Genomic DNA, 26,292 nt, shown 5'->3' with positions numbered 1-26,292 from the left:
TGACCGTCTTTGTTCAATGGCCAGCCAAAAGTCACTGCGAGGATGACCGGAGTTCGCGTGATGGTTTATGCTCCTTGATGAGATCAGCAAGGTATTGTGGTTCATTAGTGGCAAGCAGTTTGTGTGTAATGAGTGCGACCTTACAATGTGTTTGTTCGGCAACCCGAAGCCAAAGCAGCTTGGCGGGCACTGGACGGACATGGTCAGATCTTGCAGTAAAATATCTTTCACACATTTTTTCGCAGATGTCCAGTCGGGGCGAGATGGCCTTAGGGGATATCAGGCTGCGAGCTGGCCAGGAGATTAGAGTACACAAAATGATTCATGAATATGGTGCAGAACTTGAAAAAACGTTTGAGTGTCACCCTCACACGTGAGGGTTTTCTCTGGGTATTCTGTTTCCTCGTTCATGGCAATGGCCAAACATCCCAATGCAGGGCCCTCCTGAAAAAAAACAGTCCTGAGACTTGGTCAACTTTATTCCATCCGATGAAGTCGGAGAAGGCAACACGTGGACACAATGGGTGTGAGACATCAATCTGCTGGGCAGTGAGATGAGATGATTCACGTGGCAGTCAGTACAGCAAGTAGGTTGCTAACAAGGCATCTGTGTGAGTGAGGGGTCGAGCGTTCTCCCTTTGCACGCCTGGGGCATCGCAGTTTTCTTCCACATTCAAAACGTCACAATCGGGAATTTGGCCCAATTTCCCAAGTACGACTCGCTCCCTTCAAGTGGTACATAGGGTTACCACTTCTATGGTACATAAAACTGGGACATATCGTAGAAAGATATCGCACAATACCGGAATTGGAGACTGCATGTCAATGCGTCGTCTTGAGCGCTGTATTTTCATGCAAGTGACAAAAACAAACGGGACATTTGATGTCTAGTGGAAGATGTACATATTTCTCAGAACAATCCTGGGAAAACCAGGACAGGCGGGAACCCGTAGTGGTACACACGTCCAGATTATTGTAGAGTGCAATATGAAGTTGCATTGATCCGCACTGTAAAATCAAAGGGAGTTTTAATTTGTGCATTTGGGTTCGATTCGCATTGCGGGGGCATGCAATTCAATGCAGATTCGCATTGCAGCTGCAATTGCAATTGCAAGTGCAATTGCAGATGCAAGTGCAATTGCAGGTCCATCGCAGGTGCAATTTGCTCATTGCATTGCAAGTGCAATGCAGATCGCATTCAAGGTGCAGTTCCGTCTGATGTTTTGTGAATATTACTAAAGCCCACCCCCTCTCCCCCTTGACATTACTGTTACGCGTCATCTGTTCTTTTTAATTATATCATATTAAAAAAAAAACTAAAACAATAATGCTCCGCGTGTCTCCGACGGTAGTCCAGGTTACCTTTCACAGAGTGGGGCTCCGTTCGGTTTTTGTTCGTTTCCAGGGGGGGGGGGGCGGGTTTGTGTTCACGGCGAAATGCTCCGCTCGTCGCACGACTCCCCGATTTGTTTTCCCCGAGTGATTTCACGGCCTAGTGGGCGGCGCGCTTTACCTTGCCTGTGGGGGTGCGGAGGTCGGTGTGCTCGGATACAACCTCGGGAGCGCACGAATAATCGTCGGCGGCTGTGCGCCGCCGGTGTTAGTCGCCGCAAGATTGTTGATGTTTGCGTGCAACTTGCGCGAGAGACGCCGGATTTACTCAGCGGCCGAGTGCGATCGTGCCCCGAGAAGCGGCACAGCAACTGTGGGCGGATGTATTTTGAGTAAAAGAGGCAGTCGCTGGTAGGTAGAGGAGAAGAGGAGGCAGGGGGTCGGTAGCACGCACGGCTGGGGAGGTGACAGTTCCAGGCCACGGGGGCAGCACCGTCGAACGAGCGACGTCGCGCGGACCTCCCGCCGAGGTCGTTCACTCGGGTTTTAACTCAGAACGGTTCAACCCGGTATTGGCGCGTCGGATTAAACGGAACAAACACGCGACCGGGCGGACGGACGCGGGCAAATCTGGCGGCCGTGAATGCGGATCCCGCGCGGGGGAGGGTTAAGCCCGATGCCCCGGGAGGGAGGGAGGGCGGCGAGACCCCCACGGCAGCTGCCACGGCAGCCACGGCACTCGCAGCGGCGGCGGCGGCGGCGTGCGTGCCGCACTCGGTTCGATGAATAACTCGCCGCTGTGTTGTCCCATTGCCCCGGACGACAGCGCGGGGGCCGAGAGGGGAGGAGGAGGCGGAGGAGGAGAGCGTGGGCCGGCGTGCGCGCGGAGCGGAGAGGAGGGCGGGGAAGAGGAGGAGCGGCCGGAGCAGCAAGCGCTGAACGGCGGTGGCAGGTGAGAGAGGGGGAGGAGAGGGCCTCCTCCCGGGGCAGGGGGCTTCTCCGTGCTGCGGGCCCCTTGTTTGTCTCTTGCGTGCGCGGCCCCATGCCGTCATTTCACCCTGCGTTGCCGTAGAGAATCTCTGTCGCGTTGTGCGTGAATGCCGAGCTGCCGTTAGCGGTTGCTCTGTTGTCGTTTACTTTTTCCCCTCGGCCCGGGTGTTTATATCGTGTTGAGTGATAGCTTAGTGATCGCCCGCCTGTCGATGTCGATCCATTAAAACTGTCCTTTATTTAGCCTAGGTGTTATTGGTTTTCTTTTCGATGATTAGCATAGGTGTGTTATGTTTTTTTAAGTAAAGCTAATTTCACGGCGTTCGTATAAAAACAAAGTTTTACGACTCGTATAAGTTTGCGATACGTTGCAGCGACAACTTGGTGAGTTGGTTCATCGCTTGAGAAACGACGGATTAAGCACAGGAGGCATACGCCTCTCAAGAGAAACAGAATGCGGTGCGGAGCGAGTGACAATGAGTTGCAGGCCTAGCGGGGGGGGGGGGGGGGGGTCAGTGGGGGGCCAGAGCGCTAAACGGAGAGAATGCAAATGATGCGGAGCAGTGTAAGGCGCCGACACGGATAGCGACACAAAGACCCGAGCGACGAGAGGGAAAGGCTGCTCAGCGTCGCAGAGCGCGGCACGGAGAGATCGCGACCGCGACGAGAGTTTGACGCGTGGACGATCGGGGACACGGCGTGGGGTCGGACAAGGAGAGAGGCGGGGGAAGGAGACTGTGGGCGCCACTGACGAGTGGCCGACTTAGGGGGGGATGTTCTCGGCCGCGGATGTGACCATGTCTTCTCCGCGGCGGTTCGTAAAGTTGGGATCCAAGTGGCTCATCCCGGGAATGCTGCACTTCCAGGACTGGCTGTCACACTTCAGGTGAATGATCCCCCTTGACCTTCGCGATGCCGCCGCAACGCACGTCGCTGCGGCCTCTCTGCGCGCAGTTGTTCGCTAGCCGCCGGATTTTATCATGAGCTTTGTTTAAACTTGTGATCATCAAAATAATTGTTTCGCCAAACAGTTTAAAGGTCATTGCCCTTATGCATTGTTTCAATAATTGATTCAGTGTGAGATTCTTTTTTTTATTTAACTTGCCCAGATTGTCACTGCCGCCTTGCTATTTGCTTTTCCTTGTATTGATCAGAAGCACAAGGGAGGTTGATTGGTCGATGCGTGGTCGTGTTCAGCCAATCGTGAGCAAGAGCTATTGATGATCTTGTCGACTTTGTTCAGTCTGTTCTTGTGCGTGGCAATCTGTTCTAGAGCTAAATTCCAATGCCCGAGGTCTTCAGGCCACGACGAGAGGGCTTCGGGGGAGAGTTCCCGCAGTTGCTGCTATTCCGTGACTTTCAGATGTTGGGGAAAATGGTTTTCGGTCACATCGTCAGATTGTTGGCCACTACAAATAACTGATTTGTTTTAAGGTCACGGGCTGCTAGTCCGGAGCTATGCAGTGTTGGGTGATCGGCTCTGAAAAGCACGCGGACTCCACGCACACTCCACGCACACTCGCACGCTCACTCGCTCATGCTCCCAGGACATGCACTGGAGGATTTATTGGTATCCAAGTTGCCCTTTTTTTTTCAAGGGAGACCTGTGCTTGTATGTATGTGTGTTGAAGCTCCGTGGGACGCGGAGCTTATCCGTTGGTCACTGGCGTGACAAAGAAGGGTAGATAGAGCCCTTTGAGGCGGCGAGGAGTACATCTTTCAAGGGAGATGAACTTGTGAGTGGGAATAAAACGGTGATCTAATGTGTTATTCTAAAATTAACAAGGATTGTTTGGCATGTTATGAAACGAACAGCCCGAGCGGTTCTCTCCTTAGCCTGTGGTGGTTCCCAATTGAGCCTTTTCCACGTAAAGGTTTCGCTGCATGAGTCACTGCACAAAAAGCAGTTTTAAAGAGATGAGTGTTCAATCTCGATTATTTAAAAAAGCATAGGTGTGGAGTCGCTTCCTAATATCGGAAGAGCGTTCCAGACGGCCGCGGAAGTGCACCCGAGAGCGCGCGACGCTGTGACCGTCTGTGTTCGATGGTGAGCCAAAAGCCGCTGCTGCGAGGATGACCGGTGTACTTGTTTACAGGAGCGGTGGCGCAGTGGTTCACGCACAGCGCTGCGAAACCGACGACCCGAGCTCGATTCCCGCTCAGTGGCAGTGACTATTTAAATCTGTACGAGGCCTTCTCTAGGCTGACTGCTATAAATAAGTAGCTAGTTTTGTTTACGACTGTTTAACACCTCGTTTGTTCGTTATGCAATGTCTCTGAAGGACCCTGCTGTACTCGTGCTCTGCAATGTTGATGTTTTTGTCTTTGTGTTGCTGTGCTCACGCAGCACCACGGATCTCCCGTGTAGAAGAGCCGAAACGTCGTGAGAATTATTTCATTTTATTATGTTTTATTTTTATTATTTTATTACTTCCCTTCTACGTGACTTTACCGAAAGAACCAAGAAGATAGAGCTCGCGTGTTTCGTAAACATCAGCACTGGGGAGACAAAGGTGGCCGGGCGTGGTGCTTGCCACCGTGCTGGGCTTCATAGGTGCTCGCTTAACAGTGCTGGCCCCAACCGTCTGTTGAACGCTATTCAGCCGATCTTTGTGTTTGTGCCGCATTTCATGTCATTCGAGGCTTAAGAATTTTAATTTCAAGATTTTTAAGTAAAAATAAAACTGCAAATGTTCAAGGTGGCCCGCGAGCTCAACGCACCCCGTTTACGAAAGCACTTTGAAAAGTCAGGTGACATTGCATCGTGATGAAGAGGTTGTTGATGACGGACCGTGCCAAGTTCTTGTTATTTTATGCGCTCGTGGCGCCGCGCTGCCAACGCAGTTTGACGACAGAAATTCGTTGCGTTCGTTTATACAACGAAGACCGTGGCGTTGCCGCCTTTCTCCAGCGCAGGTTCAGTGCGGGGCACACGTGGCGGCCAGGTTTGATCGATTCTCTTGCTCCCGTCACGAGGCCGAGTTCTGGTGGCGAGTGCGATGCACGCCAGGGAATCCCGTGGCCGCCACCGCTCATCCCCTCGTGCTTGCTGCGGCAGGCGCTGTGAGCGAACGCCTATTCCAGACCAGCGCAGCCCATCCCAGTAAACGTTGGTTGACGTTGGGGCAACGTTGTTGTTGTTGTTGTTTTTTAGGCGAGCCATAAAACAAAGACGGCTACTGCATTACGCTTTGAGGTGCGCTTCTGTGGCCGTCTGGAACGCTCTTCCTTCCGATATTAGGAAGCCACTGGAGCTTTGCACTTTTAAATCATCATCTCGATTGACAACTCATTTCTGTAGAACAGCTTTTTGTGTTTCGTTCGTTGTCCTTCCCCCGCACCTCTGATGAGCACGGTTGGCTACGTACGGTGCGAAAGAAGTTGAAGGGTTGTTGTGGTCGGCAGAATGCCTGGCCATCTTTGTCTCCCCCGGTGGTTATAGTGACACGTACCGCCCTCGGTGAATCCACTGCTGCATGAAGGCCTCCCCCACGCCGTGTCGTTTGTCGTGCGGGTTGATCCTACTTCTCCGTGCTGGTCAGTGCGGGTTGAAGGTGGGGAGCATAGAATTACAGTAAAGCAATGGGGTTGGCCGAACTTCTCAAAACGTAGCAGCCTGTAACATGATAGTCGCCCATCCGAGCATTATCCAGGCTCAAATTTTTCTTAGCATTCGAGGTCTGATGCGGTCAGCCTGTAACATGATAGTCGCCCATCCGCGCATTATCCAGGCTCAAATTTTTCTTAGCATTCGAGGTCTGATGCGGTCAGCCTGTAACATGATAGTCGCCCATCCGAGCATTATCCAGGCTCAAATTTTTCTTAGCATTCGAGGTCTGATGCGGTCGGATGCATTCTGATATGCAGTTAATAATTATTTAGGGCTGAGTTGACCTATAAAAGGCCCAGTACAGGTTTAAATACCACTTGCCAATGATGCTCTCGGTGGCTGGAAGTCGTACTCTGGTTCCCGGGTTTGTAGTGGGATGTTGTTAATGCACAAACCTCTCTCCACAACTACACAAACACAACAAAGATCCCCCACATAGCCTCAACAGACTGTTGGGGCAAGTACTGTTAGCGAGCACCTCTGAAGGCCGGAACGGCACACGAGGGGATGAGAAGCCAGCACCACGCCCGGCCGCCTTTGTCTCTCCATTGCTGATGTCACACACCGCACCAGGTACTCATTTGAGGCTGAGTCGACCTAGGGGAGGCCCAGGACTGGTTCAGATAATCGTCACCGATGTTGGCCGTGAGCGGCAATCAAACTGGGGTCTCTGAATCAGAATCTGTATTTATACTGGAGGAATCCGATTAGCTATAAAGCTCTTTTTTTACAGATGTCCAGTTGGGACGGGTCAAAACGTTACGATAATATAAAAACAGGATAGGAGTGCTAAGTATAGGTTGGTAAACAAATCACTGAAAACTATATAAATAATTCTAGATTTGAAGCTTTCGTGACTGCAAGGATTCATACTCTGAGGTTTTTTTTCGGTAAAGGCACGTAGGTAAAAAAATAATAATAATAAAATAAAGTAATAATAAATGAAAACACTCACTTTATTATTATTTATTATTATTTTACCTACGTGACCTTACCGAAAAAAACCTATATAAATAAAACTGAACAAAGTTTTATCTTAGCAGGTAAAGCCTGCTGAGCTATTAGCGTATCTGTCAGAAGCCACCTGCCCACAAATGATGATAGCTCAACAAAGTTGGCTTCATCACGTGGAAATGTTTAGCAGCAAATTAATCGCACGAATCTGTACGCATGCTTCTGCCGGTTTCGTAAGCGCAGCACGCGAACCGCTTCACTACCGCTCACACACACACATACAACCAAAACACACACAACAACAATGATTTTTTTTTAAAAGGTCTCTCTTGACTATGCGTTCCAAACCCTGGGGGAGCAACTTCCTCGCATTGTAACCCATTCGTCGGTTTGTGAGCAACTCACCTCTCTGCCGAGACAATAACCTTGGTTGCCAATAGACCCCACGACCCTATCACCCCCCACGGAACCAGAACTAAAACGGACCCACGAACATTATTTTTTTTCTAGATTTGAAGCTTTCGTGACTGCAAGGATTCATACTCTTAGTTTTTTTCGGTAAAGTCACGTAGGTAAAAAAATAAAATTTAAATTAATAAAAGTAAATTAAAATATCACGACGTTTCGGAGGCAACACAAGCTTCCGTCTTCAGGTGGAACCGTCACAGCACGATTTCTGTATCAAGTAAAGAGTGATTTTTTTTATTTTACTTTATTTTACTTTTATTTTACTTTTATTAATTTTACTTTTTTTTTTACCTACGTGACTTTACCGAAAAAACCTAAGAGTAACACTCTTTTTGTTCAACGCCGGACATACAACCGGGCCTCCATAATACGGATGTTTTTTTTTTGGGGGGGGGTTATGTGAATATAAATGTGTCGTTAAACCCGCCACCAACCCAAGCAGCCAATTAGTAAGGTTGTTGCGTAAACAGAACGTGCCAATTTGTCACGAGTAGAGCAAAGCTCACAGCATTTACAATCTGAGTGCGAAGTTTCGCCAGTAATTACAACAGCTTCATTCGGAAGAAAAGTATCCTCCCCATCGAGGTTCGTCAGTTTAACACGCAGTCGGCTTTCGCGACCAATATCATCCATGATAGAGGTGTTTTTTGGGTTAGATCGCGTTATTATTAATATATAATTGTGTCATTAAACCCGCCACAGACGATTAGTAAGGTTTGTCGCGTAAACAGAACGTGCCAATTCGTCACTCGTACAGCAACACCTGTGCGTTGGAGAGCAAAGCCACAACATTTACAATCTGAACTCTTTGATTCTTTCGGTAAAGTCCCGTAGGTATAAAATAAAATAAGTGACTTTACCGAAAGAACCAAAGAGTATCGATTCCTTGCAGTCACGAAAGCTTCAAATCTATATTCACAATCTGAGTACGACGTTTCGCCAGTAATACCTGTCCACCCATCCGGGTTACCCGTATTCTTGTCCAGGGGAATTGAACAGGGAAGTTGAGTTGACAGGTCCACGCGGCAATTTTTTGGTGTTTCTCCCTTGTGATGGGACTTTGTAGGATGAACGTTGAGATTGATAAGGGACACGGGGTGACCAATAAGGTCTGATTTGGTCTGTAATAAGGTAGGGCACCGATAAGGGGTTGACAGGTTTGATAAAAAAAGACAAATACAAAGATCCCCGTTTAGCCTTAACAGATTGTTGGGGCAAGTGCTGTTAGCGAGCACCTACGAAGGCCGGCACGGCACACGAGGGGGTGGGTAGCCAACACCACGCCCGGCCGCCTTTGTGTTCCCAGTTCTCGTTTGAGGCCGAGTAGACCTAGGGGGGAGGCCCTAGGACCCGTTCAGACGATCGTACCCCTTGGTGTTGTTTGGGGCCGTGGGCGCGCTAACCACTACGCCCACCGCATCCCCGGAGCGCACCGCAAGTCGAGACGCTTCCGCGGATTTTTATTGTGTCCTGAGGGGGTCGAATGCTTCCGCGGTTTTCTATTGTGCCCTGTGAGGGGGGGGGGTCGAACGCTTTCGCGGATTTTTATTGTCCTGTGAGGATGTTTCCGCGGATCTCTATTGTGCCTTGGGCGAGGGGGGGGCTCTGGGGGGGCTCTCCCCGGCCGTGACGACGGGTGCCTGCGTTTGTTTTGAGCGCTGTTATCGGGGCAGCCTTCATCATCACCTTGTGATATCGGCCACTCTGCCCCCCCCGCACCGATGGCCCTTGTTGAAAGGGCGCGGCTGTTGGCATGGCTGCGGTCGCCGACAAAAGCGCATTATCGCTCTCCCGCCCGCCCGCCCAAGCGCGCCGTCCACAGCCAAGCCGGTGGCCGCCGCTCGCTGCTGCTGCTGTGCAGTGATTAGCGTCGGCAGCGGTGGGGGGTGGCGAAGTGAAATCCGCGGAAACTCCCCGCACCCCCCAATCCCCCCCACCCGCACCCTCCCACTCTCTCCCCCCCTCCACCCCCCCACCCCCTCCAACCCCCCCACTCCCTGCCCCTCACCCGCTCCCCCCCCACCCGCTCCCTCCCACTCCCTCCCCCCTTATCCGCCTCCTCCGCTATCCCCCCCACCCCTATCCCCACCCCACCCCTCCACACCCCCCCCACTCCCTCCCCCCATCCCTTTTCCTCCGTCCCCTCACGAAGCAAGCGCAGGTGACCCCCCCCTCCCCCCGTGTTATTTCTGCCACCCCCTCCCCTCCCCCTCTGTAGAAATAACGCGGGAAATTGTTAAAAGGGAAGAAGAAAACCAACTCCCATTAGGGGCCATCCATTGAGTAGGCACGCAAACAGCTGCTTGACCCCCCTCCCTCCCTGTACGCACGCGAACTTTTTAAACCCCCCCCCCTCACCTGCGTACGTCAATATGACCCCCCCCCCCCGAATCCTATATAACGGCCGATATTTAATCCACGCAGAAACGATCAATAATTAATAATAATACTAACGTGTTTAAGCAAAGTCCACCGCCGGACGATCTGACTCATTCGAAGGCCAATGTCGACACATTATTGTCGAGGCTTCATCCCCCCGCCCCCCGTTTCCCATGCGTATGTTGTCAGTAGACCCCCCATACGCAAGCTACGCATTTGGGTTAGGGGCCGTCCATAAATGACGTCACGCACCTGGGGGGGAGGGAGTCAGACATTTGTCACGATGTGTGACGAGGGAGGGGGGGTTTGAGAAATGTGACGTCACATCAAAATGCGCAACTTTAAATAAATATAGACAACACGTTCTACTTAATTAAATAGACTTTTTAATAAATGTTTTATCCTTCAACATCAGAATGCAGCGCCACATTAAATACGCACTACAATGACAATAGTTTTAAGCGATTTGAAGCATGTCTTATTTGGGGGGGGGGCAGAGCTTTGTGACGTCATATTTGAGGGGGGGGGGGGTCTGACTTTTTGTGACGCCGTGTGACGAAGGGGTGGGGGGGGGAGTTAAAAATCGTCCAAAATCGCGTGACGTCATTTATGGACGGCCCCTTAACCCCCCCTCCCCCTTCATGGATGGCCCCTTAGTTGAGGACAATAATTCCTCGGTCAACGAAGTGGATGCGTTCCTGGCGCTGCGTTTCCTACATTGAGGCTTCGTACATTGAATCACTTTTCGCGTTGGCACTGTGAGGACGCCTTCTCTGGCTTCGCGACTTACCATGTAATAGTACTCTCAGCACTTAATGACTTTACAATTCATATTGTCAACAAAGACAATTGATGTTGAAATTGCTGTATTTTATACTGCACAGTATTTAAAACTGACGTGAATAAAAGAAACACAGTGAAGAAAGTAAATGTTATTCTTATTTATATTCTTTATCAATATGAATGTAATTACTTATTATTTTACTTACTTTTTTGCTTTCTGTGTTAAAATAATGATACAAATATAATCCAAAGTCTGTTATCTCGCACCTACTATTAGCACGGTTGGCTATGTACGGTGCGAAAGAAGTTAAACATGCACACACATTCATACCGAAACTTCGTTTATTGAATATACGCATATCGAGGTATTCCTGTATATTAAAGGAATTCAATTCGGAGGAGATTCTACACTTTTATATTGAACAGAATAATGTAACAATATCTCGAGTGAGCTATTGAGTGGTCTTTTTCGTGATTATTGTGCTACGCCTAGATTGGTCTCCTGCCATAGAAACGTGGAATTTCCTTCACTCTTCCAGGACCAGCAATGCTGCTGAGCGCCAAGCATGGCTTGGAAATGGAAGTTACACAGATTTACGAATCTGCATGTCCATGATCATATTTGAAAGACAAACTGCCCATCACTGCCCTAGTGTACTGTCAACCCATACGGTTTACCCCGTATTCTTGTGCAGGAAAATTCAGTTTCAGGTCCATACAGCGTCCAGACGTTTCAATACAGAGGGGGAGGGGTGGATTGTCTATTTGTTTGTGATTCTCCCTTGTGATGGGACCAATACGGTTTGAATTGGTCTGTAATAAGGTAGGGCACCGATAAGGGGTGGACAGGTATGGCAAGATCAAGATGTCATCGTGGGTGAGTGAGTGAATGAGTGGGTGAGTGAGCAAGTTAAAAGTTTCACGTTCATCTTATTTAACCAGGTGGACGTTCAAGAGACCAGGATAGACTCACTCACAAGAGTGACCTGGGGCATTCGTCTGTTTGTAGGGGGTGTAATTTTTTTAATTTTGATTATTTGGACCCTAACACCGGCACACAACTGGCACGTAGTAGTAGTGGTATCATCGGTATTACACACCGCAGTATTAACCAGGGCGGCCACCGGAATTGAACCGTGAGCCTCCGCAAACAAGGGGTGAACGCGCTACCGGCTGTGTCACCGTTGATGTTGCCGCAGTTTGCCAGAGCTCCGTACCCTCCGCCAGAACCTCCAAACTCTGCCCCAACAGTGTCTCACCGGACTTGTGGAGACCACTCTAATGCTGGTCTCGGCAATGTGTATGTATGTATGTTGAACTTCTTTCACACCGTGCGTAGCCAATCGTGCTAATCGCAGGTGCGGGGGCAAGGATAAGACACGAAACAAAAGCAGTTCTAAATAAATGAGTTTTCCATCTTGATGATTTAGAAGTGCATAGCTTCAGTGGTTTCCGAATATCGGAAGGAAGAGCATTCCAGACGGTCACAGAAGCGCATCTGAAAGTGCGCAATTCAGTGACCTTTCTGTATGTGCCCTCCTGCATTTTGCACACTTGTCCCAATCCGCAAGCGCCGCCGTTTTTTGCCAATCGTATCTACAACATCACACGTACTACGCTTACCTGGCCGAGTGTAGAGCACTCGATTTTTATTTTTTTATATACACGTTTTTCACTTGTTCATGCTTAGTGCGCAGCAGAGAGACGAGCAGCAGCTGTACTAGTGCCACTCGGGGAAACACGAGGGCCCTCGCTGTGGAGAGCTCTCTGTTCTCCCCGCTGCGTTTGGCCGTCAACTTGACCCCGCCGCGACCTGTCACCGGAGTGATTTCTCGCGTCGCCGAACTGACGCTTCTGTCCGGTCGGCGCAGCTCGAATACTGGTGATGATAATAACAGTGAATACATTTGGTGACCGTGCCGTTCTCGTTGCCGCGAGGCTATATCACGAAGGCGTTGTATTTTTCCAGGCGATGTTGCCGTATGGCTTTTAGCAATTTTTAGTCACGCGCGTGCTTTCTCAAATTTTTATATTTTGGACTGTGACACTCACGCACGTGGCCTGCCCTTTAATAACGGCCACTTGAAGTAGACGGCTCGTGGCCTTTTTCGGTTTATACACCCGCAGTGTTAACCACGGCGGCCGCCGAGCTCAAACCACAATCCCCTACAACGAACGAGCGGCAAATCGCGCTACCCCTCGGCCGTGTCAAACTTCCAGATCGTCGTCGGCCAGCGGCTTCCCGCGGTTCGCTGGGTTCCTAGCGATGAGGCTCGCTCTCGGGCGAATGCTGTCGTCACTCACGTCTTCACCTCCATGAGCCGGGGGGGGGGGGGGGTGCGGAGGGGGGCAGGGGAGGGGGGTAAATACTACAGCTCAGGGAGCCCTTGGCACGAGCGAGTCCTCCGGAGGCTCGAGGGTTTGGACGAGCGGAGAGGGCTGGCAAGCCCAGGCTTGCGCAGGCCGTGCCAGCGAGCGTGTCGGGGCACGGCGCTCATGTGTGTGCACAGCACCGATCCCTCTCTGGGCAAACACCATGGGCGGGTTGACGAGCGCTGCGACTTGGTGCGTTTTGTACGGTCAGGAAAATGTTTTAGTTTTGGGGGGGGAAATGCAAGGTGGGATTTGCGTGGAATGCGCCTTCCGATTGTGACAGGTTGTCAAAGAGGGTTGTGAACGCGGCGTTGCCGTGGTTCGGCGACGCTGCGTTGCATCGGACAAAGTGAGGTCCACGATAGCCGTATCGTCCGTTTTGATAAATACCGTTCTATGTTAGTTATTTGTCGCTCGTTATATTTCTCTTACGCATTTTATCCCTCGTCCCGTGGATAAACTGTCCCACCCCTGCCCCCACGATACAAATGTGGAATTTACACCACTAATTCAGAACCAGCACTGATGAGATGAGTGGCACTTCAGTAGTCATCCGAGGAGGAAGACTTTGACTTTTGCATGTTCTATTTCTGGCGGGAGGGGCAGGGGGAGGGGAGGGCTGGGGGGGTGGGAGGATGCGGCGGCCAAGATAAATTAAATAATAATTTCTTACTCTTTGGTTCTTTCGATAAAGTCACGTAGGTATAAAATAAAATAAATCACGACGTTTCGATCGCAACACAAGCGGTCGTCTTCAGGTGGAAAACATATAATCCAGTAGTGGAACTGCTGAACCAGCGAGAGAGCTGTTACAACAAGAGGTTATATATGTGGCGATGGGCAAGCAGGCGGGGTCTGAGCTGGAAAGGAATTCCACCCCCGGACGCAAGCACGTCAGTTGTGTTAATGAGGGAGATTTCATTTCTTGTTTTAACATTGTGGTGAATGTAGCGGTCTCTCCTGGCTGCAAGGCGCAATGTGAACCTGTGACAGACAAGAACGCTGCGACCCACATTCTGGCGGGCAGATTGCCACGGTGGTGGCCTTTGTGCCTCTCTCATAGGGTTTGATTCCCTCCTCCTGCACATTACTGCGGTGGAGTTTGTATATTCATGCGCCCTCTTAGACATGGGCTTGAAAAAACAACAACAACAACAATGTGCAATGTCACCGGATTTGGCCAAACATCCCAATGTGACAAAATCACCGGCAAATTACCCAATTGGTATTACACGTCACCCCCTTACTGCAACAAAAAAAAATCTCTCCCTCTGAAACTGAATTTTCTGGCACACAATGCTCACGACTGCAAAAGCTTGGCAGGACCCTCCTGAAAAATAGTCTTGAGACTCAGTGATGCTTTTCTGGATAAACGAGCTTAATAATAATAATTATGAAAAAAACATCCATTTTACACGTGTAATTTTCGGTACATTGGTTGGACGTAATTTCCGATCAGCACGGCTGGCTATGTACGGTACGAAAGAAGTTCAACACACATAGATGGCGATGGCTTTGGAGGCCTTCAGCTGAAGAATCGCTATTCATCAATGAGCCCATATTTTATCGCTGCACCCCTAATGACTGTGTTACCATCGTAATGAAGAACAAGTCCAGGTGCTCAGGTTCAAGTTGCTTGAGAGGCGGTGGCTGTCGCTGGGCTCCCAGTCACTCGGAGGTTTAAGCCCAGGTGTTTTGTTGTTTACAGGCGAAGACTTCCAGCAGAGACTTCCGGCAACGAACAAGGTCCGGACCGGAGCCGGAATCCGGATCGAACGGCCGCACAGGATCGCTTGCGCACGGATCGTAGTCGCGCCCCGGAGCAGGTATTATCGCTGCAACGTGAGCCGGTGGGGTCGTGTTTGTTTTGCGTGTGCGTTCACCCGGCGTTGGTGCTTATTATTAAATCTTTCTCGGTTGTCTTTAGAATCAAACATTATTTGGCGATGCTGCTGCGTTGGCAGTGGCGCACACAACAACAACAAACTCTATGAATTATTTAAACTAAACTATGTTTTATTTTACCAGGTAGCCCCCACTGAGCTGTTTAGCTCATTTTCAGAAGCGACCTGGCCGCAAACGACAGCTCAATGAAGTGGCTTATATCACCTGGAAGTTTGTAGCAGCCAAATACTCTAAAACGCACGTTGTTTCTAAATGTGGAGGGAAAAATCTGGAGGACCCGGAGAAAAATCCACACGACCACGGGGAGAGAGAGGGACACGCAAACTCCAAATATACAGCAGGCGTCAGGGCTGGGATTGAAACCCTGTTTGTCAATAACACCGCCCCAATCGAAAAATAAATAAATCCTTAAATCGAAATTTTAATCCTTAATTGATGATGTCTCAGGTAATGGACGAACCCTCATCATGGCATTTTTTCACTTCCCAACAAACTCCTCCCCCCCCCAAACATATGAGAACTCCTTGAACACTTTTCTTGACTGAACATGTAACATACATTTAAAAAATATATAGGACCACGTATTATGATGCGATACAAAGAAATATTCAGCAAACACGCAACCGCAATGTGATCAGCAATCATCTTTCCGATATTAGGAAGCCACTGGAGCTATGTACTTTACATCAAGATTGAAAAGAATTTCTCGAGAACTAGTTTGTTTGTCCTTACACCGCACCTCCGATTAGCACATTGTGCTACATACGGTGCTAAATAAGTTCAACATCATACATACATACATAACCGCGACTCATATCATCCTTTTCGGGTAGTTAAAGCCGGCGTGCCATGCCGCCCGCATGCAGCAGCAGCAGCAGGAGACGTTGGGGTCGGCGACGGGGCTGCCGGAGGGGTTGGTGGGCGCGGTGGGGATGGAGGAGGAGGAAGAGGCGGCCCTGCGCGCGTACGAGCAGGAAGTGGCTCGCCAGCGGCGGCTGCTGGAGCGCCTGCGCCGCGAGAGCGAGGAGGCCGGGCGCCGCGCCGCACGCCAGCTCCGCATCGACGAGGAGCTGCTCCACACGCAGCTGCGCGAGAGTGAGCGGCACACACGCACGCACGCACGCACACACGCACACACGCACGCGGCCACGATGATCGTGACGGTGGCAGCGACAATGGTCAAGATCAGAATCTGAAATCTTTATTTAGACTGGAGGAATCCGATGAGCTGTGGAAGCTCATTTTCACGGATGTCCAGTCGGGGCGGGTCAGCAAGTTACACTCAGGATGCACCTGATCTCATCATCAATTGGAAGCTAAGCAGGGTGGACCCTGGATAGGATGACCAACGCTACCGTGGGGCTACGTTGTGAGCAGCGGAGGCCAGTGATCCAAACTCTGTTATTGTGCTGTATTTGTTTGCTCCCACATCCTGCCTTCAGCAACCCGCACGGCGCTGACGGAATCTTCGTCCAGCAGTCAGACTCGCATGTACAGTGTTGATGACAGTGACGATGATCACGATTATGACAACAAAAATAACGACGACGATGACGACGACGACGATTGATTCGTTGCTCCCCCTAGGCCAGCGCTGCATGGAGGATGAGTCGCATCACCTGCAGCAGCTTGGCTCGCCGGACCGGCGCGAGTCGGCCATCCAGACGGAGCCGCTCACCGACGCGGCCGAGGCCTCCGTGCAGGCCGGGGCGGGCACGGGCGGCCACGGGCGACGCGTGACGACGACGGCGCGAGCGGCGACGATGACGGGGGCGTGCGGCGTCACGGCCGCGGCGACCGGGCCAGCGCTGTACGGAGGGCAGCGGCTCGCAGAGGGCGGCGACGAATCGACAGAGGTCACTACCGGCACGCACGCACGCAAGTGCACGGCTCGGCTTTACCAGATTTTTTCTATCGAAATTTTCTGATGTGGGCGCGAACAGCCCAGTCGGTGTGCAGTTGTATCGATTTGTCCGGTCGAATTCAGAGGACCTGAAAAAAATGTAAAGTCGAGCGTTCCTGTGCGTTGCCAACAACGGGGGGGGGGGGGGGGGGGCAAAGGAGCAGGGCGATGCGTTTCAGCCGTTTAGCCAATATGCCAATCCGGCTCTCACAGAGTGTCCCCCATGCTCCGATGTGTGCGGCGTGTTGCGCCGTCGCTCAAGCTATGATGCCTCGTGTGTTTTTTCTCTGCCATTTTACGCGTAACTCCGGTCAGCCACGCAGCAGCAGCTTCTGGCTGCTGGCCATCGAACAAAGACGGTCGCCGCATCGCGCGTTTTCAGATGCGCTTCCGCGGCCGTCTGGAACGCTCTTCCTTCCGATATTAGGAAGTCACTGGAGCTATTCACTTTTAAATCATCCAGATTGAAAACACATTTCTTTAGAGCTGCTTTTTGTATTTAGTTTGTTGTCCTTCCCTGCACTTCCGAGTAACATGGTTGGCTACGTACGGTGCGAAAAAAGTTCAACATATATACAGCAAGGAATTCACTTATTCCTTTCATCATTATCATTAACCACTGTAGTCTTCGCTCCTTCAAAGGAGGGAACAGAAAAACTGCAGGAACTCTCTCTCTCCTGAAGCCCTCTCGCAGTGGCAAATCAGACCACGGCCTTGGATTTTAGCGCCTGATCATCATTGCTGCCATACGCAATAATGGAACGGAATCATAATACAAGGGAGCAAATCGTTTAGAAATCATTGAGAAAACTCCGGCTGCTCGTTTCGAAGCGCAGTGCACACGCCACAGCATTATCGCTCCACCTTCATGGGCATATTCGGTAAATGCGTTTTTAATAATAATGATGATTCCTGAAGGACACATTTGTTCTCAATTCGTATAATTTCATTCAATATTCTTGAACTAGCCTTTTGCCCGTCTAAGGACGGGTGTATTGCAGTAAATCTGAAACTTGCAAGCGAAAAGCAGACCGCGACGTGATATTCATTGCATGAATGTGTGTGCAATTTGTAAGGGCGCGGTGACACAGACCTATTTCATTTAAAGGTAATAATCCCTTGTTCATCACGACGTCCTTTTTACTTCGATGTCTCAACAGCGTTACGGAGATCACGTGACGTGAGGGTTCTGCCTTTGTAGTGAGGGCTGTGAGTTGACGCCGAGGAGGGGGGAGGAGGCGCCTCGACCCCCCCCCCCCGCATATGGAGTGACGTCACCCGCTAATTATTATTAATGGGGAGGTTGTCCATTTGGAGGACGTCACCTCATAATGATTATTAATGAGGGGGGCTGTTCGATGTGGAGTGGCGTCACTTGTGCATGATTATTAGTGAGGGGGGGGAGTACTCCATCTTGAGTGACGTAACCCGCTCATGATTATTAATGAGGAGGGGTGGGGGGCTGTCCATTTGGAGGACGTCTCCTGCTCATGCATATTAGTGAGAGGGGGGGTGGTCGATGTAGAGTGACGTCACGAGCGCTAAAGACAGACATTCCTGGGTGATTACAGGAGGTATGTTTCCACTGTTTCCACGCGCAGCATGCAACGGCCGGTCAGGGTGGGGTGGACGATGCTTGCACCGACTTCGGCTCAGCCACGACGGAGATTCCTGACGAGGACGCCGACACCGCGATGGGGACAAACGCGGCCGACTGCTCTCGAGCTCGCGGCGGCAGCCTCGCCCCTCCAGACCTTGGAGGCGGCGCCGTGGTGGCGGCGGCAGCAGCAGCGGCGGCCGCTCGCCCTTTGGCTTCGGCCCATGGAGAATGCCGGATGGTTCGCGAGGGGACCGCGCGCGACGAGCGAGAAGGGGCGACCGTTCTCGGCGGCGGCGGCATCGCGGCGACGGCCGAGCGTGCCGTTGGGCCGGCGGACAGCGATGAGGCGTGCGAGCCGGATGTGATGGCGCGGGTGGACGGGGAGGCCCGGCCTGCCGCCGTCTGTGCCACTGTCGGCGCCCGCACGTCGTCGCCAGCGCCACCGGACAAGGAGCAGCAGAGGATGGTGCACCTGGAGTTGCTGCAGCTCGACTCGGCGCAGTGCGTCAAGAGGACCATTGCTCACAGGTGCTGGGTTCGAGTGACCGCGGAGCGTCATCGCGCTCAAAACTAAAAAACGAAGGTGGCTCGAAACGCCTCCATCGCCCGTGTCGAACGAGCGATGGGGTCGGCCGTTCGTCGCCGTCGGCAGTCCTGAGCCAGTGGTGGAAATTCCACATTGCCAAGGCAGATGTCAGCCGAATTCGTAGGATAACCACTTGTTCACTTACCAACTTGTTGAGCTTAGAGTATTTGGCTGCTATAAATTTCCATGTGATAAACCACTTCATTGAGCTATCATTTATGGCCAGGTTGCTTGTGAAAAAGAGCTATACAACTCAGCGGGGTCTCGCCTGGTAAAATAAAAAATAGTTTAGTTTTAGTTATTACAGAGTGGTACTAATTTTAATGAGGATTGGCTGAGTGTTTCGAAGTGCCATGTAAAAATAAGTTGAAATTATGGGTTTGAATGTGGGCAGCTGCTTGTGTGTGGGGAGTTTATGGTCTCAGCCTGGTCACCGATGACTGCACATAAAAACATCATATTAATTTAGTTCTGCATATAATTTGGCTAAATTTGAGCTTCGTCCTTGTCATGCGACAACAAACCTCAAAGGAGAGTGCAAGGGAGCAAAAGGCCACGTGAAGGATTTTTTGAAAGTCCCGTGGAAAATATCTTTCGCCGGTGACTGGCGTTTCAGAATCTACCATCGTCATTCGGCTCCGCGCTTTCCGCGTATGAACACCACGAATCGTCGTTGACATACTCCACATTTTCCGCTCAGACGGGTGCAGTACCGGCTGGACCGCCTGGCCGAGCGCCAGCACATCCTGGAGGAGGAGACGAAGCTGCGGCGGCTGGAGGCGGCGGGGCGGCTCGCACGCAACCGCCTGGCCCGCGCCGCCCGCAGGGGCTCCCCGTGCCGGCCCTCGGGCCCCGCTGGTGCCTCCAAGGGCACGCGGGGCGCTGGCCGCGCGGCCGAAGTGACGGCCCGGCTGTATCCGCACAACTCGCCGTTGCACAGGTATGGAGGGAGGGCGGGTGGGTGCCTGCGCTCGTCTGTAAAAACAAAAATGATGGAGCGCTTTTGACAATGACGGTATTAAAAGGGGTGAACCACAGTTTTATCGATCGGCAGGTCACGTGCGCTGGGGTAACGTGGTGGTGGGTACTCTCTTTCAAGTCGCCTGGTCAGCATGTAAACGGAGGCTGAATTCCCTCTAGAGAGGCTCGCTTGAGCTCCCTCTGGGAGGCCCTTGCGCCAGCAGTGACTTGGGGAAGCAATCACAGGGCTACACCTTTACTGTTGCTGTTTTTCGATTGTCTTCGTGGCTTAAGAAGCGCATGAGTTGAACTAAAGTGCAGTTTTGTGCTGCTATTTTCCCGCTCTGTGCTCACAGCTATTTGAAGAGGAAGTTGCCTCCGGATGCAGCACGCCCGAGCCCGCACTTCACGACTCTCCCGCGAAAAGCTCGCTCCGAGGAATTCCTCCCGAGAGCGGTGTCGCCCGTCCGCGGCCCCAAGGGAAGGCCAGATTCACGGGTGGCGAAGTCCTGGTCCGGCGGACGGGAGCACAGCTTGAAGGAGCGTGGCGAGAGAGAGGCGGAGGCACCGGCCGACGGCGTGCCAAAGAGCCCGTGCGAAGCTCTGGGCAGGGCGCCACTCGTGCCGACGGTCAATCCCAAAATGAGGCCCATGAAGGGCTCGATGAAATCCAGCGAACAAAGGGCCGCGCAGCCACTTAGGGCCGGTGGTTTGGGGAAAGCTTCCGAGCCGAGCAAAGATGACCTTGCGGAGCAGAAGCCGCAAGGGAAGAAGAAGGGGGACACGCGCAAGCTGCTGCCGGGCGAGCGCAGGGGCGGCGACGGGAAGGCCTCCGCGGGGCCCTCCTTGCACAGGAAGCCTCCGTCGGGGAGAAGTGGCCGACTGGTGGGGGTGTCGCCCGCCAGGCCGCCGCGACCGTTTTCACAGAGCGTGGACAGGCTGTGGGACGGCGGGTGTCGCAGCGAGTCCCGTGGCCCGACCGCCCGCGCCGACGCCTTCGCCAAGTTAAGGTCCACGGGAAACCTGGCGGAGCCGATTGCCTCGTCGCCCCGCCGTGGGGCGAAGGTCGCCGGATCGCACGTCATGGCGGCGGCGGTGTCGCTGACAGAGCTGCGCGACCCGGCGAGGAGCGAGCGGCTCATGGAGCCGGCGTGCGCGCTCACCGGCACAGCACAGCTGTGCGCGCTCAAGGCGGCCATCTCCCTGGTGGAGCTGTCGAGTCTCCGCGACACCCGTGCTTCCCAAGAAGACCTCCGCCCCGTCGAGGATTTGGTACCGAGGCCGAGGCGGTGGCAGAGCGCCGATCCGCTGGAGAGCGACGTCCGATCGTCGGTCCTTCTGGAGGACGAGGAGGCACCTGACGACGGCACGGACGACGACAACGACGACGACGAATGTGATTTCTCCGACGACAGCCTCAACTCGGTGGACTCGCTGTCCTCGGCCTACTTGAGGGTGCTAGAGGAGCGGCTGCACGAAGAGGAGAGCGCCCTGTGCGCGGCCGAGCGCCACTCGTGGTCGTGCGACAGAGGCAGCGACAGCGACGGGCCGTTGTCGCCGGATTCGCTGCGCCGTTCGAGCCGGGCGGTGCTGCCGCCCCAGATGCGGGAGGGGCCACGGGTGCGCACCTCATCCCTTCCGGACTGCTTCACGGAGATGGTCGATTTTGAAGTCCCTCACTCGCCGTACGCCCCTCTGGCTGGGGACGGTGCCGACGGACAGCACGGAGATGTGCCCACAGAGTTTTACTGGACGCCGAAGCCGACGGAAGGACAAACGCCTCCGTCCAGCTCGCTTGGCGACCGCGAGCATAACGCCGTGGTCGCTGATCGAGCCACTCAAAGTCCCTCCTTGCCGGCTTTGGCGGCACGGCAACATCTCTATGGCCATGACGACGTGGGTGTGAAGGAAGGAGAGGATGGCTCGTCATGTGCGGAATCTGAAATTGTTCGACAGCTGCCTGCAGATGCTGCGGAGTCGGAAATAATTGAGCCATCCCCTTCAGTGCTTTACGGGCAGACTGACGGCAGCTCTCGGGAAGGTGTAGCGGCCGTAGGCTCTGAGGCCAGTCTCTCTGAGCCAGCTTCAGCAGAGGACATCTCAGTTGCCGTAGATGCCATAGAAGATGCGGATGTCGACGCCGACCCACCACGTGTAACGGTTGAGGTCCATGACCACCAAAGCCCTATTGCCGAGTCATCTGAGACCATTTCGTTAGACTTACTTGAAACCAGCATGCCTCAATCAGACCTACCTAAAGGAAGTGACGCTTGTCGTTCTGCTCGAGCAGGGAGTGGCGCGCTTCCAGGAGGTGGCACAGGAAGTAGTGAAAGTTCAAAAGACAGCCTGCAAGGAGAAATTCCACTTGGCCTCGACGCGACGGCAGATGAGGTTGAAGCAGCAGAATGGGCACACGATGAATCCAACGCAGGTGCCCGACGTGCCACGTCATCGCCAGGGCGTGCAGAACAAGGTGTGATTGAGAGTGACAAATCTACCAAGTGTGTTGCTTCAGGTGGTGGCGATACTGCAACAGGAGGAGTTAACGTCACTGTACAGGAAGCAGATGTTCACGAGCCTGGGCCTAGGTTGGGCGATCAGCGTTTGAATGCGGACTCTGGTGAAGCCGCTGTGCTGCCTGCAAATCAATCAAGCGTACTCACAGACGACGGGGAAGGGGCATCGAATATCCCGCCGCCTTCAGATGAGACAGCACAAGGAGGTGAAGACTCAGCTGTGGCCGTGAGAGGAGAGGTGAGACCGGGCCAGAAAGAAGTTGACAGCACAGCCCTGCCAAGCGCAGACTTGGATGTTCCCCACCACAACATATCTCCCAAAGAATTGAGTGAAATTGACTCGTCTCCTGCAACTTCGCAACAAACAATTGATTTGGGGTCTGCTGAAGTGGCGTGTTTTGTACTCTCGGAAACTATAGCCGAGGCTGATAGTCCAAGACCGGAATCAGCAGTTGTTGCGGAGGTGATAGAAGAGTCGACTGCAATGGCGAAAGGTGAAGAAGAAAAAGAAGGGGAAGAGGGGACGGTGAATTATCAGCATCTGGTCTCAGAAGTGAGTCTTCCACAGCAGTGTAAGTCTGATGGAGGTGACGACGCTGGGCTGGCAGTAAAAGAAACGGATACTGCTGTTACCCACTCGGTGGCAGAAGTAGAGATTGCTCAGCAGGATGAGGCCGGTGAGGAAGCTCACGGAGACTTAAAGTGTTCACCTGAGTTGAGTAATCTCACAGATTCAGGAGACGTCGGCCCAGACCATCCGAGTGAATTGCGAACGTGCGTACCTTCACCTGGAAGCAAATCTGTGTTTTGCCTGGATCCTGAGCAAAATGTTACACCTCGAGGAGACGTGACAGATGTCCAGGTGGCAGGCTCTGACCTCGGAGGTGTTTCCCCAACTCATCGCATACGATCTGTTGACAACCCTTCACAGGCCGAGAGCAATTTAAATTCTCAGGATCCTTCCGAAAGCAGAGCACCACTCTGCACTGAAATCGAAAGTGAACTAATCAAGCTCGGCGAAGAAGCTGGAGGGTTTATAAGCAGTTCAGATGTGACCGTAGGCCAAGAGCTATCGTTGTCTGGCCAGGAATGTGTTACGAATAGTTATCAGGGTGTGGCTGAGGATGTTGCCATGCAAGAAACTGGTCGAGATGATATAAACGTTCTGCCCAACAGTCCTGTGGGAATTAGTGAAGGGCAGTGTAGCATGCAGCGTGATGAGATGAGTAATACTCATTACGATGCAGAGAGAAACATGTACGTGGAAATCGCTAACCCTGAGGTTGAGGAAGCAGTTTTGGACAATAAATCAATTGCGGTCGGCAGTGAGTTTAAAGAGGTTGCCCCTCTGCGCAGTCTGCCTGAGCTCGATGAGACTTCGAATGCGTCATCAGATAAAGTGGACACCACGGAAAGCAGCATTAGTGACACACAAGCTGCAGGGAGTTTTGATCTGCCAGCATTGGAAGCAGAGGATGTTCAGAACAACCGGAGATTTGCTCTTGATTTAGGTGTCCCACAATTTCAGCCAAGATCTCCTGAGATTGTCTCTGCCCGCGATAACACAACACGAACCCTTGACTCCGACGTCTCAGACATTGGACACAATGTTCCCTTAGAAGGGGCAATGGGTGGCTTTGAAGACCCAGCAGTAGCAGCAGTTCCATCAGAGGAAATTACTGTTGGTGGCACCATTACAACAGAGCCATCATGCGACATCACACATGAGAAGACCGCAGAGGATCTTCACGCTTTCCTACCATCAGGACTTGATTTGAGTTCCCAAGAGCATCACGAGAGCAGTGATGCTGAAGTGCAGACATCCCGTACAGCAGCACCTCAAGCAAATGAATCTGATCCTGGTGAATGCAGCCATGCCATACCTTCAGAGCTGAACGCCGATGATTATAAAGACACGGACACTTTTCTATCTCGGAAATCTCTCGTTGAAACTGCTGCAGTAGTAGTAGAGGGACCTAAAGTGACAGAGGATGGGTTCCACGATGCTGTGGGTGGCGTCTCAGGAATTATCAATCTCGTGCGTCACGCTGCACTTTCGGAAAAGGCGATGGAAGACGGAGAAGACTCGGAAGCAGTTTCATCGGCGGCAATGATCGATAGTGATGCCATTACAGAGGAGGAATCGCACGACACCACTCCGTGCATGGGGTTCGATACGAGCTGCCAAGGACGTAAAGAAAGTTGCATTGGCGGACACACACCCGCCGATAGAGACACACACACGCCCTTCTCTGGAGAAATTCTCAGTGAGGCCGCTGCAGTAGAGGAAGCTAAAGTGGCAAAGGGGGAGGTTGACGATGCTTCTGGTGGTGTCTCAGGGATGATTCGTCTGGAGGATCGAGGAACTCTTAAAGATGATCACGGCAGGCTGGCGTCAACAGAGGGTGTTACAGATGTCACTGGTGCGGGAGCACGAGATGTCGCAAATAAGCCAATGTCTCTGCCACAAACTCTTTACATCTACACATGCCGCGAGAGTGAATGCCAGCTACGTGAACCTGGCGATTCGCAAGACTCGTCTCTGAAATCCGAGACGAGGGTTGTGCATGATGAGGAGGCCCCAATCGACGCTGGTGCAACGGAACAAGAAACCAAAGCAACATCTGAGCAAGTGATCGCGTGTGATTTGGGTATCGGCGAGGAATCGGCTATATTGCGACGAATTGAAGCCAACGGAGGTGAGCTCCCGGCGCCAGGTCCAGTAGGTGAAGTGCTCATCCACGCCCGTGCGGTAACAGAAGCGGACGTTGCCGACCAGAAGGCGAAGGGAGAAATTAACTCGGGACAGAGGTCGGGTCTCGAATTGACGAACGCTTCATTATCAACGGAATTCGTCAGCTCATGTCACGCGGATAACTCGCAGATTCGCGAGCTTGTTTCCTTGCGAGTAGGCCGCGTGTCACCTTTAGAATGCGCGACGGAAGATGGAGAGAAAATAAATGATACTGTAGAAGAGGAACCACCAACTAAGTCAGCTTCAGTAAAACACGCACACGAACCGGCAGATGAGGAGGGCGTATGTGACACTGGCTCAGCGCCAGTTCATTCAGAACATCACGCAGAACACCGAAGCGATGAGGATTCTGGAAAGGTGTTAATGGAATACCCTGTTGTTGGGAGCAACATGATAGCACAAACAGATGACGATGCGCAACTTGAAACAGCGGAAGACACTGATGTCAAACAAAGTCTTGACCTTGACACAGGCAGCCCCCAACTTCAGGAAGAGCCCCTTGGAATTTGGCCGACATCTCAATCAGATGAATCTCAACTGCTTGCAGTTGCTACTTCTGAAGAAATGCCTCCTCTGTCTTTAGCAGCTATGGCAGAAGCTTTAAAGGAAAATGACACTTCAAAAGAACATGTCATGGCTACCACCGTAGGTGTGGCAGAAGCAAGTGAGATATCAGACACCGATGTGGTAATAGCAGATGTAGACGTGGACACAGTAACGACACGGTCAGAACATCTCACTGCTGATCAAGATGAAGATGCTGGCACGGTTCCGACAGAGGATGACATTCCTGCTAATGGTTCATTTTCAGAATCAGACAGTATTTCTCAACATGAGGCATCCGAAGGATTTCACAACTACCAGAACCAAAATCGTGAGCCAAATTCAGCACCGGCAGGATGTGTATCATTTGTAGCATCTGCAACAGAAGATGAAGAGAAAATTAAAGAGGAACCACTCATTTATGCTGTCTCAGTGAAACATGTTCACAAATCAACTGACAAGGAGAAGATATTTAATACTGCTGTAGAACAACACGCAGAACACCGTAGCGATGAGGATTCTGGGGCGGTCTTAACGGAAGACCATGTTGTTGGTAGCAACGTGATAACAAAAATAGACGATGCAACGCAACTTGGGACAACAGATGACACCAATTTCAACCAAAGCATTGGTCT

General features: G+C 52.1%; 1 protein-coding gene across 1 annotated transcript in view; it reads left to right on the top strand.

Moving 5' to 3' along the window:
* The window catches only part of LOC144937281 (uncharacterized), a 118,085-nt gene extending 91,831 nt beyond the window's left edge, over positions 1–26,254 (top strand). The window contains exons 21-28 of the mRNA XM_078864689.1: positions 2,159–2,284; positions 14,598–14,715; positions 15,661–15,889; positions 16,382–16,650; positions 18,299–18,593; positions 18,644–18,825; positions 19,584–19,823; positions 20,200–26,254. Of these exons, the coding sequence (XP_078720815.1) occupies positions 2,159–2,284; positions 14,598–14,715; positions 15,661–15,889; positions 16,382–16,650; positions 18,299–18,593; positions 18,644–18,825; positions 19,584–19,823; positions 20,200–20,544 (1,804 nt within the window). The 3' untranslated portion in view covers positions 20,545–26,254. The remainder of the gene's footprint in view (positions 1–2,158; positions 2,285–14,597; positions 14,716–15,660; positions 15,890–16,381; positions 16,651–18,298; positions 18,594–18,643; positions 18,826–19,583; positions 19,824–20,199) is intronic.
* The last annotated feature ends 38 nt before the right edge of the window (positions 26,255–26,292 follow it).

The sequence above is a fragment of the Lampetra fluviatilis genome, chromosome 18 (genome assembly GCF_964198595.1).
Source record: "Lampetra fluviatilis chromosome 18, kcLamFluv1.1, whole genome shotgun sequence".
Classification (NCBI taxonomy): domain Eukaryota; kingdom Metazoa; phylum Chordata; class Hyperoartia; order Petromyzontiformes; family Petromyzontidae; genus Lampetra; species Lampetra fluviatilis.
This window is presented reverse-complemented; position numbering and strand designations above follow the sequence as displayed.